General features: G+C 38.9%; 2 protein-coding genes across 10 annotated transcripts in view; both read left to right on the top strand.

Annotated features, from left to right (window-relative positions):
• The window catches only part of LOC307047614 (myelin basic protein-like), a 143560-nt gene extending 142202 nt beyond the window's left edge, over positions 1-1358 (top strand). For all 3 annotated transcript variants that reach the window (XM_079694635.1, XM_079694637.1, XM_079694636.1), the window contains exon 4: positions 884-1358. In XM_079694635.1, the coding sequence (XP_079550761.1) occupies positions 884-1179 (296 nt within the window). In that variant the 3' untranslated portion in view covers positions 1180-1358. The remainder of the gene's footprint in view (positions 1-883) is intronic.
• On the top strand, positions 1267-15643 carry mbpb (myelin basic protein b). Of its 7 annotated transcripts, XM_079694646.1 has the most exons (7): positions 1267-1403; positions 9259-9360; positions 9530-9556; positions 10317-10346; positions 11320-11403; positions 11543-11561; positions 14267-15643. In XM_079694646.1, the coding sequence occupies exons 1-6, from the start codon at positions 1314-1316 to the stop codon at positions 11543-11545; spliced, it is 336 nt and encodes a 111-aa protein (XP_079550772.1). In that variant the 5' UTR covers positions 1267-1313; the 3' UTR covers positions 11546-11561; positions 14267-15643. The 7 variants fall into 7 exon arrangements, with proteins under 7 accessions (XP_079550772.1, XP_079550777.1, XP_079550776.1 ...); XM_079694651.1 differs by lacking the exon at positions 10317-10346 and having other exon boundaries at positions 11329-11403; XM_079694650.1 differs by lacking the exon at positions 10317-10346.
• The last annotated feature ends 2239 nt before the right edge of the window (positions 15644-17882 follow it).

Below are 17882 nucleotides of genomic sequence, written 5' to 3'. Positions count from 1 at the left end.
CACTCTGTAGCAAGGTGGTGAAGCATTTCACGGAGATTCCATTATTTTTAAACTTAATCCTGCAAACGTACTTTTGTTGTCATATCTCAAAGGTTCTTTATTCTATCTTTTCCATTTGTAATGACATTGACATCCAATTACCTCCTTATGACTTCATATAATTGTTTGAAAAAGTGCTTTTTAATAATATCAACTTATTAGGGAACCTAGACAAAAGTTATTCAACCTATGGTGTTTAAATACATGGAACCATTTATGTGCTCATGTTTGCCACGGGTCCTAATTTAAAGTCACACACTCTCAGGGGGGTAGGGGTACGCTGTAACTCTTTCTTTTTACACATTTTGCAAATAAGCTATAAGTTTCCCAAAATCTGAATAATATGCCATTTTCTTCCAGACATTAATTGAACAACTTAAAAAAACTGAGAAGAAAAAATTAAGTTTTGCTATGACGGTTGATTGTAAACAATAGTTTACTCTTGAGGAACCCAGTCTGTAGTTTTTTCTTTTAAATATGTTGGAAAGATGATGGTTAATTGTTAAAATTGTATGAACCCACTTTTAAACTGTTTTGCTGTCATACATCCGGAAAGGCTTTGTGCAAGCTCTCTAATGAACCTGGGAACACCTGCTTACATTGTTTTGACCCAAAGTCAAAACGTTGCTTGGGAATCAAATTAACCCTTTATAGTTGCTCTGATCTACAATTATACAATTTCCTGTTGGTCAGGTAAAATATTCCAAGTTAATAAGTGAACTGTAATTGGTGTGTGGTTCAGCAGGAAGGGCAGGCTCTGGTGAAAAGAGCCCATTGTGCTGCTGCTGCTGCTGCTGCTGCTTGTTGTGTGAGCCCATAGTTGACCCTTGTTGTTTCTGCGCAGGCCTGGGTGAGGCAGATGCGGACCAGAACAATGGCTGCGTCTCGGAGAAGCCGGCGGTGACTGACTCCACGGGTGCTGAGGGCCCCCCCCAGCCCTGGCCCGACGCCAGCACAGCTGACCCTGACGCCGCCACGCCCCGCCCCCACCTGGCCCGCCTCTTCTCCCGAGATGCCCCGGGCCGAGAGGATAACACCTTCAAAGAGCGACCCTCTGAATCGGACGAGCTACAGACCATCCAGGAACACAGCGGAGCTTCAGAGTGCGGCTCAGACTACCCCGAACAGGACTTAGACTAGGCTAGCTACTTTTTGTTCCCTCCCTCCCTCTGTTTTTTCTCTCTTCTCCCGCCTCTATTTTTTCACTCTCTCATTTAAGAGAGCAACACGAACCCTACTTTTTGACACATACCGACCACTACTACAAACATAACATGGCATCCGCAAGCCAGAAGAAGAAGGCCCCTGGACTCATGGATCAGATCGGAACCTTCTTCGGAGGGGACAAGAAGAGGAAGAGCAAGGTGAGGAAGCAGGGAGAGGCGAGATGAAAACTCGAGCCCTTCTCGTGTAAACTTTTTACTTCTGATTCTTTTACCAGATCCTGTCAGAATTCATCGCAACATAGAGTGTCATATAGTTGATTTTACCGTTGTTTTTTTATGGTGAACCAAAGTCTGACTTTGTCCTATGATTCACTTTGGCTTAAGTCGACACTGGATAGCTACTTTGGGTGGGGTTGGTTTTATTTCTTAATGAATCATTTAAGGATACATTTCTATATTATTATGTGTATTTTCTTTCATTTGAATGGTACTGACATTGGTAGCATTTCTTCTCTTCGGTTAAATTTTATATATCTGTTGTGTACGTGATTTGGTGGAATTTCTTGCTGTTTGTTTGTGAGGACGTCAAACTGGAGTGAAGAACAGCCGTGTTTCTAGGTACTTTCCGTAATGATGATGTTGTAAGAGACGGGCCTGTATCATTTAGATGTAATAGCCGACATTATTTTAGATGTTTTTTACTCAGCAGAGTACATAATGCTTCTTTGATGTCTCTGTCTCCGTGGTACTTTTACAGATCTGTGATCAGGGAGGGACTTCTCCTGTTTGCACGGTACAGCAAGCCGCTAAGTCACTTTCAAAGTAAACAGATCACATTATGCTATAAATGATCAAAGAGATATACGATGTATATTATCATCAAATATATATAATAGAGTAGGAGCATATTATCATCCCCTGCTTGGGAATATATACAAGAGCCTGCATTTTATAAAGTAAGAACAGGCTTGTGGTATATTGCGGGTAAGTGATAATACAGAATTATCGCTTTAGAATGACTTGTACCTGCATGGCTTTGTTTGTTTCTTTGGTAAACAGGCATTTTGACCCAAAGTAAATCCAAACACCACAATGGCCCGGTTTAGTTGGAGTGTCAGTTTAGTTCCATTAGTGCTCCTGGCACCAGTTTGGGCACACTGCAAGGAAATGGATTTGAAGCTTCAGCACCAAATGTGGATATTTTGGTTGATCACTACTGACAACACACTGAAGCCAAATCCCAAAACCCCCAACAAGCTGAAAGGGAACATTTTCTCTTTTCAATACCAACTTTCTGCTCATTCTGATTTAAAACATGGAGAGTTTCCCTACAGTTCACTAAACAACAAATATCCCTCCCTCAATTTTTGAGCTTTTTTTGTTCTGTCCCGCTGTTCAAAGCCTGTAGAACTCTTATCAGCAGGTTTAGCAACGTAATTACAAATAAATCACTGCAGCAGCATAACATATGCATCTCCCCTCGCCTTATGTCCGCTATGAAAAGGTGTCCAGTGTAGGATTCAGGATCAAAAACACATTTTATATATACTGTATGCTACAAATCTTTCTGCTGATCAGACGTTTGTTTTGCTTTTGGAAAATGTTACTCGTGAAATGTTCAGGGAATAATGTCAACAGAAGAAATTATGAAGCTTTCATTCAACGTTAGGCTAGTGAACAATTTACCGCAGTATTTGTTTGATTTTTCTTATTCTTTATGCCATAAAATTGTACATTGCTCTGTATATTGATGACAGGTTTGCTAAAACAAAGTTGCACAAATATATATATTTATGTATATTCACCAAGGGTTTGCCTTCAAATGATGAGTGTTCATAACAGACAGGTTCGCCCCACCTCCGTTGCCTCTAGCAAAAGATCAAGCTGCGCTATCTTTCTGCTGCAAATGCTTATTTTTCCAGCAAGAGAACATCATGAAGATATTTTCAAAGCTTTGTTTCTGATCTGCCAGTGCGCACAGAATCTCCTTTTAACGTAAACTTTGCGGCAGTAGTTTTGGAGAAGATTGCACCAGTATTTCCTTTTCAATATGCATGTGAATCTGCGTAAGGCTGAGTTGTTTTCAGCTGAGGCAGCTGTGGAGACGTTTTCAAACGGATCCCTTCTGCTATTCATGTCCTTTTGTCAGATTTGACTTTAATCCAAGCCCCAATCAGGGCTTTGAGAAAATGCTTATACGTCAGCACGAGGTGTTTCATAAATAGTTGTGATGACGCCAACACCCCAGTCTCAGGACATGAAACAACTCCCAAAAAGAAATCGGCATTTGAATGCTTTCTGAAGTTGATTATTTCAAATGACTGGGATGATGATGTACTAATTAGAGGGAAATTAACTTTGCATCAGCTATTCTATCAGAAATGTAGACTCATAAAGAACAGAACATTTGTTTTATTATTATTCATTGAGTTTAGAATGCAGTGCAGTATTACCGTGTACAGATCAGGCTTCAGCTCACAGTGAAACGTCTTGTGATGCTGTCCTCTACCCCCAGTGTCTTGGAGGCAGAGGGGGAGTTAGCACCCCCCTCTTCCCCTCACATCAGTTTGCTCACCCCTCAGGTTCACGTGTCCCGACCTGTCAGAGAGTTGGTCTGAACCAGCAGTGGATCTGTGCTGATCCCTGTTTTATAACGCCTTCAACTTTGCAGTGTTTGTATCTGTTGTGAACTGTTGTGACCGGCGACCTGTTCCTAACCCAACCCTGTTTTAAAGCTTTTTGGATTACTGCTTGATTAAAACTCTTTAACAACAACCCTCAGGGCTCTCTTTGTTTTTGTTTTCATGCTCCATGTCTCTTTTGGTTCTTTTTCTGTTTGTTGAAGTGAAATATATTGTTTTAACAAGATTGTCTTTTCCAAAAAAGTAGCTAATAGAGTGCTGCAGTGATGATGAATTGTTTGTAGGAAAACCCAGATGTTAGCATCGTCAGGGTTCCCTGGACTTTGGAATAGTGCAGAAAATAAGATTAGGAAAAGAATAGTTTAACATACTTACATGTTATGTCCAGCGAAATAATCTCCACATATTAACACAGATTTTAAGATTTTTGAAGCGTAAATGCAATCGGCTGAATTAAAAAGCTAACCATATTGACGTTTGTTGTTAGAGAGCGACCTTTAGTGGCCACAGTAATTATGGCCGAAGCAAAGGAGGAAGTCAGTTTTCTACAGAGTGGGGAAGTCCACAAAGCATTTTGGGTAAAAAAAAAGAAACACAGAACATCACCCACGAGACCAGTGTTCATATCTAGTTTGAAACAAAGATTGTCAGTTTAAATGACGTACGTAACAACATTACTACTAACGTTGCGTAGCTACTACATCACCATGTTACAACATACTCTCGGTACATAGCTATGTCACTTAGCCTACATACTCAATTTAGCCCTAACCAGGATCTTTTTATTAACCAAGTTATTTTGTGTCTAAAAACAACACACTAGTTATATTTCTCAACATATGATGTGTTTTTATACTGCTTTGCTAACAACTGGTAACAGCCAGCCACTGGTTTGTTTGAACTTTGAAAAGTGACCAAGAATGTAAAACACATTTTTTCAACAAATGGGTTTATCCACCCTTTAAGGTTATAGACTATATAACCAATCTATATATCCCAGAGTACAGTCTATGTCATACGTACTTGAAAACAAGGTTTAAAGGAAAGCAGAGTTACTGTTAATATTCAGTACTATGGTTGTGCTCTAAAGAATTAAATCTAATGTACTGTATGACTGTCTGAACTTGTTTGTGAGAGCCTGTGAAAAGGTAAGAAGAGAAAAATAAATGACCTTTTACTCTTTTCACTCACAGTTTGCCCACTATGAGGGCAGGGCATTGTAATCGCCACAAGACCAATGTTCTTGTTTCCTGGAGTATGTGAATTGAAAAAGCAGCAGCATGTTCACTTGGATTACAAAAGCAAAAACATCAGAAGTTCAGTCGATACAGGCTTATTTTTATTTCTATTTAAGCATAAACAATGTGTTTATGCATCTTGGTCAGATGAGCCCAGAACAAAGTCAGCCCGGCAAAGAAAATAGTCGCAAAATGAAAAACAGCCTGGGATACAATTGTATTTGATGTAGAAAAACAGGCTGCGAATGATTAACCCTGAATATTAAAACCAGGCCTGCCTTATCAGTCATACATGAAAGAAACTTTGTGGATATAGCCTCAGAGTTAAAGAAATGTACGCACAAATATTGCTCAAGTATTTCATTTTTAAATTGGGTTATGTGCTGCAAAGCAAACAAGATGTAATTAGGCTTTAAAGGACTTGACGAAAGTTTTTTCAGGGAGGTTGGCTGAGCAATATAATAGGACATTATTATATATGTTTGGAACTTCTCCTTGACTTGAAAAAAAAATGGACTCCCAACAAATCCTTCAAAATAAAGAGTTCAGCTGCCACGATAGAAGCACAACAAAATAGTACAATATAAACGTTATATTTGTTTGTTCTAATATAAGTGGAATTAGCAATTGCCACTACTACTACTTTCCCTTTACCTAAATATAATATAATCCTCCCCTTCCCTAAACTCCGCTCTTCCATAATTTTTGACGCTCCCTAAGAAAATGTATTTTTTCCCCCACAATATTCCTCACAATTATGGCTCTATCAGCCTCCTTTTTAATCTTTCAAGACTCAGGACCTGATTTGGAGGGGAACAGCGAGCTGCAGCTGTTTGTGTATTGACATTTCCAGAATTTCAGAAACCTTTTCTCTCTTTCAGTGCTACAGGGTGCAGATTTCTAGTGTTTAGCTATAAAATCTCATCGCAAATCTTCCCAGTCTCCTATGGACGCTGGTTAGGACTATTTTGTAAATATCTTGAGAGAAATGATCTTCAGCCTTGTCCTCTGAGGATGAATTATTAAACATCATCCATAATAACGCAGATCCCTGGCCAGGCTGTGACCTCTAACCTCAGAGGAGACAGTTGTGATCATTAACCAGTCCTTTGGGATGAGCCCCAGCCCATGAATAATGTGCAGCTCTTCCTGTGCTCTGAATCAGGATTTCTCACTTTCCCTTATTTCACCCAACCATGTCACTTGAAGAAACATGTGAGAGCTTAAGCATTTGAGATATCATAATAATTAAAGGAATTTTAGGAAACACACTTATTAGTTGTATTTCTAAGATCAGACCCTGGATACTTCTTTATTGCTTATGCGATCATTTCGAAGCTGGAGACCAGAGATGTTTAGGTTAGTTTAGCATTAAGTCTGGAACCAGGGGAAACCGCCAGTCTGTCACTTATAAATGTCTTTTAGATTAATTAAAACTTGTAATATTATTCTGTGAACTTTAAGGCTGTAGTGATTGCAATATTCATCAGTTGGAACTTCTTGATTCAGACTAACATATCTCTACAACAAATGGAGGCATTCGGATGGATTTGTATACAAATATTCATGGACACACTTTAATTTGTCTAGTTTTCTGTGTTGTTTTATGACAACATACCAACAAAACTGACTCAGATTTAGCGTGTGCTTAGTGCTAATTTAAACCTAAACATTTAGACACATTTTAAGCATGTTGCTATGCTAGCGTTAGCATGTAGCTTAAAGCACCGCTTTGCTAAAGTACAGCGTTACAAAGACACTAGCATGGGTAATACTGTTAGATTTGTTTTACCTTGGTGCTCTGTCTTCATTTTAAGCTAAGTTCTCCTTCTCCTAGTTTAGCTTCATCAAAACAAGTGTATTTCCATAAAATACACAAGCTCTAATTCATCAGCAATGTTTATTCTTCAATATTTTGTTATAATGCTCGACAATGGTTGTAGCCATGATTAAAGAAAAACAGAAATGGTACCAAATAGAAAACTCCAAAGCAAAGGAGTCACAATACACGCACACACACACACACACACACACACACACACACACACACACACACACACACACACACACACACACACCCACAGACCCGCACACACACTGTATCTGAACTCAGACATCAAACTAAGATCATTGATTGAGATCCTCCGGTTTTTTAAAGACCCTGCAGTCGGAGTTTGAGAGGAAGTTAAAGAGCTGAACAACTTTTTCTTTAGCAACAGAAACTTTTGATAATCAGCTCAGGCTTGGAAGAAGCCTCTGTGTCACTGCTCAAGATTTGAAAATCATCATTTACAGAATTCCAGGAGCTAATGGAAACGGCATTTGCATTAGGACACAGGAAATGACCTCATGAGTTCAGTTACACAAGAGATAGCTCTCTTTTTTTTAAATGGAAAATATAAAGATAGAGGAAGCTTTTTTTAACACGACATGAAATGAGAAAAAATACAGAGGGACTCACTCACATCAAAGGGACAACTGGCGGTAATTGAGTCAGTACCAGCAGAATTCATCCAGCGTTATTTGATCTAAACCTTTTCCTTTTCTCATGTCCTTTTCCCAAACAAAAGCACGACAGCGACCACAAAGGCTGCTCTATTTTCTCCCCTCCCTCTCATTTCTGCCTCCGTTTCCCATCACTTACATCATGACAGATTCAAGAACACACGCAGAGACACGCACCTATTCAACTGGACATCACAGGGTCACTGTTGACGCACAGTGGTAGTCGTATAGCTAAAATGCACAAAATGACGTCAAATACAAAGGGTATCTTTTCCTCTGTCTCCTACACGGTGGTCCATTTTCACAAAACCTATAAAAGACAGTAAAGGTGACAACACCATATCTATCATATTGGGTACATTTCCCGTTTTTAGTAAGCTTAAGGTTCTTTGGTGTGAGATAATGGATTCAAACCATAATTGCTAATCCCCCCCCCCCCACACACACACCTCCGTCCCACAAACCATTTCCTGTTACATTAACAGGGTTAGAGAAAGGGATGAATGAGGTAACATTATCTAAAAAGAATAAACATACTAAGTGGGTGGAAATTACAATGTTCTCATGGGCTGCAAGTTGAGGTTGCAGTATTAAAATAATTACACTTTTCACCTTTTTAATGTCAGTGCTAAAGTAAGTTAATAAGGGATTCTGGGGTGGGTGATGTGTTTTAGAATTAATTTTGTTGTATTTGCTAAAATACTTTTTACATCCGGACAGCAATTAATAATGCTGTTAAGAAATATGTATATAGGCTATATATATATATATATATATATATATATATATATATCCTGTATCTATGGCTTTTGCAGTACAATAATAAGTCAGTCAGGATCTCTAGCTTCTAGCTAGCTTCTTTAATTTGAAAAGGGTTTGCATTGGTTTTTTAATTGAATAATTTGAATAATATTGTACTTCTAGGCAAATTTTTTTAGGATAATTACCTTTTGAAACACTCACACACTTTGTCAAGTCTTTCTTTAATGAACTGCATTGATTTGTTCATTGTCAAGAACTCAACTGCTCATTTGTAGAATTTTAATTAGTTTTTAACGAATTGTGGCCAAAGGTTTTTATCTGTTAGGGATGAGTGAAATGTGAGTGGCCTGGGACGTGAGGCTACTGTTAATGCTTCCAATTCAATAAAAATCTGAGATGGAAGTTATCAGCAGACTTTCCACAGAGTAGTCAGACTGAAAATAAGTGCATTTTCAAAAGAAATTCTGCACCTGAGCAGCCACTACTGACTCTGCAGAGTTTATAGGGGGGAAAACGTTCTGAAATGTTGGCACATAAATGTTTTTCTGTGCCAACACTGGCATCAACTTTCATGAGTGATAGTAGGCCAAATTAATTAAATATAACTATGAAGCTGTTGCACAAGCTACAGATTCATTATTCAACTCAACTCTGATTATTAATATTCCAGGTAAGTGACCCAGCTACAATTTTCAAACCATTTTGTACTGTATTTTATTGTCAACAATTCTATCTTTGAACAGGTAAGTTAGACAAGCAACAGGATGACCTTCACACGTTTCTGTATTTGATGCATTTATTCTTACAAGCGGAAAAACTCATTTCTAAAGAATTCAGATGCTATCTTAAGCTAATATTAGCATTAACACGTATGGGCTGTTGTTTCTTTCCCTTCCCCCTTCCCAGGGATCTTTCCGAGGAGCCCTCTCTCCAGCCCCTCAGAAAGCCGCCGCCGCCCCACGTAAGCGCGGACCAGAGAACGCTGTGGTCAGCTTCTTCCGCACGATCGTAAGTAATGACATAATACACTATAGCTTTCACAGGAGGAGTCTACATCTGCAGTGTCTCTACCCACCCCAGTCTCTCCTTTGCTCCCTCCATCTTTGTTTCTTCACTTTCTCTGATCTATATCAAACTCTGTCAAATCTCTTTCCTCCCTGTGGTTAACTCCTCCCAGGTGTCCCCTGCCCCTCCCAAGTCTAGGGTGAGTCTGCTTCATGTTGCTACTATTGAAGTCCAAATGTTCTCTTATATATATAATATCATTAAGTGTGTAAAGGAACAAAAGTCAAGGATTTTAGCTTAAGTGTAATCTGAAATTCCAGGATTTTGTGTTATAGAAAGTTAAAATGTCTACATTTTTATTTTATTTATTTTTTATAAACCTTATATAATTAAGCATTTATAGCACTGAAACTCCTTCATTCCTTTGAACAGCAACATATCCTATTCCATGCTAAATTATGTTTGGATATAGGACTAAAAGTCTGATTATTATCATATTGCAGGTCTAGGACAGTAACTGTGATTTGAGTATATTATTAAGTAATGAGACTTTTTATTTGAAACCCATTTACTGTAAATGTGCAAACAAAATAACCCATTTGGATAAAGTTTGACGAATGCAAATACCATTCAAATTCAAACATTTAACCCGAATGTTTGAACACAATGCATTTAAAACTTTTGACTGGTATTAAATCAATTATTTATGTGCTACGTCTGCAGAATGTCACTAAATGTGTGCTCTTTTCAATGTGAGCCTCGCTCCTCTCTCCTCCCCCCCTCATCATTCCCTTTGTTCCTCATCTGCTCCTGCCCCCCTGTGACCCTGTGACTTCCCCCCCCCCCCTGGATGGACTCTCCTCTCCATCCCATCCTGCCTTTGCGCTGAGTAAGACACTCATTTCTATTTGTCTCCTCTCCCTTTTACCTTTTGTTCTTGTCTCTTGCTTCACATCCAGTGGAGAGGACTAGTTGCCAAGATGGGCCTGGTAGGTGTTTTAAAAAGAAACACATATCATGCCTAATTAAACCCAGGGGGCAAGTGAGGTCACCCTCGAAGAACAGCCTTCGAGTGTAACGCCTGTGCCTCTATTCTCATTTAGTCTCCATCAAGCACTTCAGCCGCTGTAATCAGTCCATACATCAGCGATAACGACCTCATTTCCTTCCGACTTCAGTCCATTTCCAAATAAACCATACCCATTTTGTAGCTTTGCAGCCTGACTTATCATATCATGTGCTTGTATTGTATATGTTCTGATAAAACAGGCATTGTCCGGCTCTTAATTAGCCTAGTTTTATTTTTTTAAATCCTCTGTGGCTGACTAAAGTGAGGCTGCCTTGTGCTTCATTAGGCGACGTTATCAGCTCTTCATTTAGGGCCCTCATGCATGTGTGTGCAAGTGTGATTATGCTCAGAAAAAGAGACTCTCCTAGAGACCGTTTGGAAATGATTTGGGCAGGACAAAATAAAAAAAATAAAAATCTGTATATCTTTTTCTTTTGGTAACTTTTAAGTGCACCATAGTTCATATAAATGCAATTTGGCATTCCCAAAAGACAACAGCTCTGTCTTTGCATTTGAGTTTTATTAATGTGTGCATTGGTGGCCCAGATAAGAAGTTCCATGAATATCCAACTCCTGCATTATTCACTCAAAAACCTTGAGTAAAAAGATGCCAGATATGTAACAAAGATATACTGTAAATGTGTGGCAAATTGGATTGCACCGTAACCAATTGCTGATTTCGTCCAATATTCTGGGTTTCTGTCAAGCCTGCCGCTCTGTCACCCCCAAGTACACCCTGGAGTAAGAGGTCTGATATTTGATCTTCTCATGTCTCCTTGCTCTCTATAATGAGAATCTGGGGATCTCTGTAGAAAGGTCAGTCCCATGTTAATCCCCTGCTGAACATCTCTAAGACTCCTTTGACACACTGCTTCCTTCTCTCCCTCTGGCAGGGCGACCAGAAGTCACAGTCTGCTAAAGCCAAGAAGGCCAGTGCAGGGGACGGCAAAGGCACCCTGACTAGGATCTTCAAAATGGTAAAAGAAATGCATGTCAAACACTTTTCATTCCCACTGGTTTCTTTACTCTACTTCTCTCTTCTGGAACTCAAATCAAAAAGAACAAGTTGTATTTCCCTAATCACTTTCTTGCCCCTCTTTCTTCCTTCTGCCTCAGTGATGATATCAGCAGCAGAGTGAGTAACTTCTTGCTCATGGAGGGATACTTGAGCTTAACTCACTCCGCTTTTGTTCAACATTGATATGATGAAAAGACATCCTAATCTCATTACTCCTGCAGCAGCGGCGGCAGCAGCAGAATAATAAGAGGCTTTTAGAGACGAGATTGATTATTGTGCATGCTTCAAGCGTTGTGCCCGCTCTGATATAATCAAGCCGAAGATGTTAGATCCAGCTGTGATGATTGTCCGATGGGGCTTTGGCTAACATTCTTCATCTGCTTTACAGGGGGGGGGGGGAATGGTTGAGCGTTATATAATATAAAATTATTATGCAATATCACCAATAACTTATCAAGCATGACTGACTTCTAGGATTGCTTTGGAGAACTCACACAAATGCTGGCAGAATATACAACTTGTCATCAGGCACACATAACAATGCCATCAATCCATATCATCCAGAGCAGCATCATATCTATTAATAATATCTAAATACAATATGTTAATACTTAATAATATCCTGGTACTGATTTATGTGTTACACACTACATATTGCATTTAAAGCCTGTGTAATCAATACTTTCAAAATATCATTGCCTACAATTACTTTGTCTATTGTGAAACTTGAGGCTTATGGTGACATACGCATAGAGTATCACTCCCAACTCTGCATTTCCTTTTAGTGCTACCTAGCATTTTAGCCTCTTTCTGGAGCAGTAGTATACACTTAGCATAGGCTTTTTTTTTCAACAACAGCTCTGATAACTTCACTTGCTACCTGCCCAGCATTAATTCTGAATAATTTAATGGGTACAACCATTTTCCGAGTTGGTGGAGGCTAAAACAGAGCCAAAAGTAGAATGAATGCTACCTTCGTCGTGTGTTCAGAGACAAGACGTCAAACAATAGGTCTTTATCGATGTTCAAAATGTAAATAGGCAACCTATAAGGAGCTTAAATACAATCACAGCTATGTTATTGCATGTTTCAAGCATCCATAACCATTCACCGAAGTTTAACTTATATTTGCTAACTGTTACCTTGACAAAAATGTGAATACTTTCTTATATTCATTGACAACAACTGTGCCAAAAGTGTGCCATTTTGCACTTATAAATGCTGTATCGTCACGTCTTTGGGAACTCTGATATTTTACATATATGTTAATATCATTTTGTATGCTAATGCTAGCTTACATAATGTTCGCTAGCATGCAAATGTCACCATAAGAGAGTCAAAGTAAACTGGCTAGCATCCATCAGCTGTAGCGGTGTTGAAATAATGGGTTCCCTGTTTAAAGCATACTTGTGTGTGAAAAATAAACCCTGGAATCATTGAGGTTTGGGACAAAAAAGTGAAGTACACATATTTTTTTTGCAGTTTACGGAAGTACCTCTCACTCTCGCAAAAAACAATTTTGCTGGACAAAAAAGCCTCCAAACATTGAAGGTCAAACCTACTCAGAGCAGAGGCGGTACTGTATGACTCAGTGTAATGAGGTGTTCAAACTCCCACTCAGAAAGTTTAATCTGATACCGTTTAGCATCCTCCTCACACACTCATCAGCACTTACTTCAGACTGCAGTTTTCACAACTTCCTCTTCTTAGTTGATTTGTTTTCTATGTCATGAAAAAGAGTGTTGCATTTTATGCTCTGCCCGTTTTAATTAGCCTGCCTCTCAATGTACCTGAGATTACTTAGTTTAGCAATTACTGATGCTGAATAAGAAATTCTAATTTCCCACGGGTTGCATCCTCCTCTGTAGTGGGTAAGTTGTTGTCACTAAACTCTGGGGAGGATGAAACTCTGGGATGTTATTTTCAAGTCTTTCTGATACTGCTAAGTAGCATTGAAACGGTGCCATCACCCTATCACTCTATCCGTGTCTACCAAACATAACAGGGCTATACAGTCCAAACGGAAGTGAGCATAAATCTATGTTAACTTTTAAATAATGTTTCATGCTTTGTTTCTTCCCATTTTTCAGCTTTCATATTCAGATGTTGCTGTATATTGAGTTTTGTCGTTCATGACAGATTAGGAATTTCTTCTGAAATGGCTGATAGAACAGTTTAGAACCAAGGCTCAGTCTCAAGCCTTTGTTTTCTAAAAAGGGATGAGTCATTTCTCACAATATGGCTCATATTCCTGAAGCAATCCATCAAGATTTGTCACCTTTCAATGTGAATAAGTGAGGGGTGGAAAAAGTACAATATAGTCACAATCTGTTGCAACAGATTGGAAATGGACTGAGTTTCCTCGCCAACTTTCAAATTATGTTCTTCTCTTTACTTTGAGCAAACATGTATAACACTGAATTCATATCAATTAGGGACCATTTTTCTTTAAATAGAAAATAAAGCTCCCCTATGAGCAACATTTCTGTCAAGAAAAAACAACGATGTAAGCTTCAAAATGCTAACAAAGTTAGAAGTTTCAAATCACGATTAGGATTTCATAAGACAACATTATGAAGCTTGATGTCAGAATAATGAAAGAAACTAAATAAAAAGTTACTTTTTAAGATAAAATGAGTTTGCATTTCAGACGAAGGATGAATACATATTAAAGCAGACAGTATTAGAAACATCCTCTTTTTTACAAACATGAGAGCATACAAAAATGTTGCTAACCCTTTTTTTTTTAAAACAGAGTGGTCCTTAAATGCCGTGGTCTTTCATTTCCACATATTAATTAAATATGTCTTGTGTGTCAACAGGGAAGCAGGAGTGCTTCTCCAGTAAAACGCTGAAGCCCCCCTCTAGGACCCCTTCCAACAGCAGCATGGCACGTTCAAGATCACGGCACTAAAGAGGGGAAAAAGAGGAAGAAAAGGAGGAAATCTTGTCACACCATAAACTCACCTTCTCCTCCACCTCTGATAACACTCTAACATTCGCTAACCCCCTCATCTCATGTTCCCCTTCTCATTTTGGCTGGTAGATAGCGACACAATCTGTTGCCCATCCCCCCCCCCCCCCCCCCCTGCATGCGTTGTGCTGAGTCTGTGAAGTCATCATCCTTAGCGTGAACTTTTTGCTGACCCTGCTCACATGTGCAGCCCGAATGACCCTCCCCACATCTGCAATGGCTCTCTATACTTGTGCTTGAGTTTATTGTGGACGTCTTGTATGGTTTCTTTAACAAATAAGGTGGATAAACTGAAGCAAACCCAGAGCAGTTGAAGGATTATGGCCGATGCAAGTCCGACTGATTTGACCGTTATTGCCGCTTTCTGATTGTCGAAAAGTCTGGGGTGTTTTATTTTTTTGAGAGCGGTTTTATGTCTCGTCACACTGTCTTTGTCATTCCCTCAAACCTTTTTTGTGAACCCGAACTGATTAATCAATTCTTATGGAGAGCCATGTGTTTTCCTTCAAACCATTGTGTCTTAGCTGTAGTTAAATGTCCTGTCTTAAATGTGATGTCGATCTATGTTTGTCTTTAGGGCCTAAGATTGCCTTTGGTTAAATGTTAAAAACTAGTCATTTCTAATGTATTTCTTTTTCAGTCCATGAGATAATAATACACTAGCTGTCCTCTTCATGTATAACCAAAATGTCATGTCCACCTAGCCAGACTCTTATTCTGAAAGGTGATGTTGTTGCTAGATGTCAGAATCAGAACCTTTTATTTGAGCTTTAGTGTCGTCTAGTCTCTCCTTTGTTGTCGCTGTTTTTTTCTGACACTCAAACTGTAAATTAAATCAACAAAACCCTTGTGCCTGTCCTCCTGACTACCAACAAAATGTGCTGTGTTGCCTTCCTGTGTAAAATAAAAGAACACCATTTCAAAAAGGTGCTCTGTAACTAACTTTGGAGTGACACAATATAAAGTGTTTTTTTGGAATGTGTAAGTTGCAAGTTTTCTCAGAAATAAAAGCTCAGCACTACTACTTGTGCTGTTCAAAACATCCATTGTCCATATGTCTTGTAAAGCATCTCTCCCACTGTGTGTGTGCTTGAGCCTCGTGAGTGCTATGTAGTGTTGTGTCTGAATGGATCCTGTGGATGAATGTAAAGGTCCTCTTCATTACTGTATGTGTAATTAAACATGACCAGCCACTAAACTGAGAATAAAAAAATTATAAAACCAACGTTATTCATGTTGTGTATCTGTTTAGTCACGGGCGTAAAAGGAATTAGCTTAATAAACGGAAGGGGAGGAACATGATATTATCGGTTCAGCATCACAGCAGGCACATGTAGTTTCTCTCACAAAGCCCCAATTCATGACGCATTTGGTCATTGTTCATGCAGTGCTATAAGAGCGACTCGTGACTGGAACAGTTGGAGCACCATGCATGCTGACGTACAATCACATAAAGGATATGCACTTTCATGGCATGTGGAAATGCAAAAGAAGGCTAGCTGATAATGAAACACAAACAACGATCTCTTTAAATACATTTGTTTTATCAAATATATAAATGTTTTCTCACACTGCAGATGATGTAATGAGGAATAAAACATGAATCAGAGGGAAGGCAGTATACGGTCTTCCTTGTAAGCACAGGGAGGTAAACTTAAATCAATTATTTCATAAAATCATGATGAAAAAGACAGTTTGAGAAACATCACAATGTTCTAATACTGAGACATGATTGAATTACTGTGTAAATTTATACGATCAATATAAGATGTTTGGGCTTCACATTTGTATTAGGCTCCCATACAATACCTTGCGGAAGTATTCACCCCTTTGGCTTTTATGCAGTAAAACCTGACATTGTAGTTGATTTTTGGAGAGATTGTAATATTTGATATGCACAACATGCCTACAACTTTGAGGACATACAAAACTATACTGTTATTTCTTTCATATTTTCGTCATATTATAATATATGTGACCCGCTCTATCGAAATCAGTCGGAAGTCGCAACGGCTCATTTCAAAATAAACGTGGATTTGCGTAAAAAACTATTTTTTTCGGGTTCGGGTGTTTTGTTTGATTTTAAACAAACAAAGTCTTGGCTTTCAGAATATGAAACTTTTATTTCCAAACTCACACGATAAATACATTCTTTAAGCTTGTAAAGGGAAGATGACAGGCAATCTGCTCTTCCGCAGCGCCGCCCCCCCTCCCTCCGGCTGACATTATGAATGTAAGCGTAGAGTAATCATAAATAACACGGCAGGGTCCGTTACAGTTTGTTTTCATCTGATTTCAATTAAACAAAGTCTTGGCTTTCAGAATATTAAACTTGTTTCGGCAAATTCAGATGATAAATACAGCTTTTAAGCTTGCAACGGCATAAATACAAGCGGAGAACGGAGTAATGTAACGTCACAGCAGACATAACAACAGCCGGTGTTTCTCGTGAGGGTTTTCCCCAGGAACGCAATACACACACACGCAAAATTACACAAACACACACACACACACACGTATACACACACACACACTCGCGAGCTTCTCCCAGACCAGTAATCCAAACGAAAATATCTTCCCTCCGTAGTATTTTGATCATTTGCTAATAACCAATCAGATCGATGGATTCCAGAGAAGAGGAAACTTTAAAGGCCTTTTTCTCAAAATGATGACTCGGTGACAGTCATTATATAATGTGACATATTTCGCTTAATATTTGGAGTACAAAAACAATCCTGATATCATTAGAAAGCTAGGAATATCCTCTTTCCAGTAGTGTATACAACTCAAAATGTGTCTTCGGGTCAATGCGACTGATTTCGATAGAGCAGGTGTGTTTTTTGTATATTTACGAATATTAGGAAAATATGCAAAAAGCGACATGTCGAAGTACAGTAAGTTGAACATATTCAAAAAACGAGATAGTATAGTATAATGTTTTAATAAATGTTTCATTTATAAAGAACCAGTTTATGTGTTTGTGTGCGTTAAGTAAATCAGCCTCTGTTCACCGAGCCGACTCCGATGTTCAGACTATGAGACTACAATAATTGATTATGCTATCCTATTTTCTCTCTTAGTAGTAATTATAATTAAAGGTGGTGTAGGTAATTTTGGAGAAACCAGCTCGAGTGCGCTCGAATTTGAAAATGCACTTCTGCCACTTCCTTACAGAGCCCCTCCTCCAACACACACAAACGCGCACATGACCAATGCGGGCACGAGATAAGTTTGTGCACAGATGGAAGGCTGACAGGCAGGTAGGCCATCCAGTTATTTTAGCCGGGCCGGCTAAAATGATTGGTCGTGCTTTTTACAGCACCACGGCTTCAACAGATGACATTTTTTGAAACAACATGGATTTTTTGTCAAAGCACTTAAGATATTCATTGCTATCGGGATGTTAAGAGCATTCCATGGAATATAACGAGAAGTGTATCTTGAGCCGGTTTCTCAAACTTACC

This window comes from Notothenia rossii (genome assembly GCF_949606895.1).
Source record: "Notothenia rossii genome assembly, chromosome: 7".
NCBI lineage: Eukaryota > Metazoa > Chordata > Actinopteri > Perciformes > Nototheniidae > Notothenia > Notothenia rossii.
The sequence above is the reverse complement of the archived record's forward strand: the minus strand, read 5'-3'. Positions and strand labels throughout refer to the sequence as shown.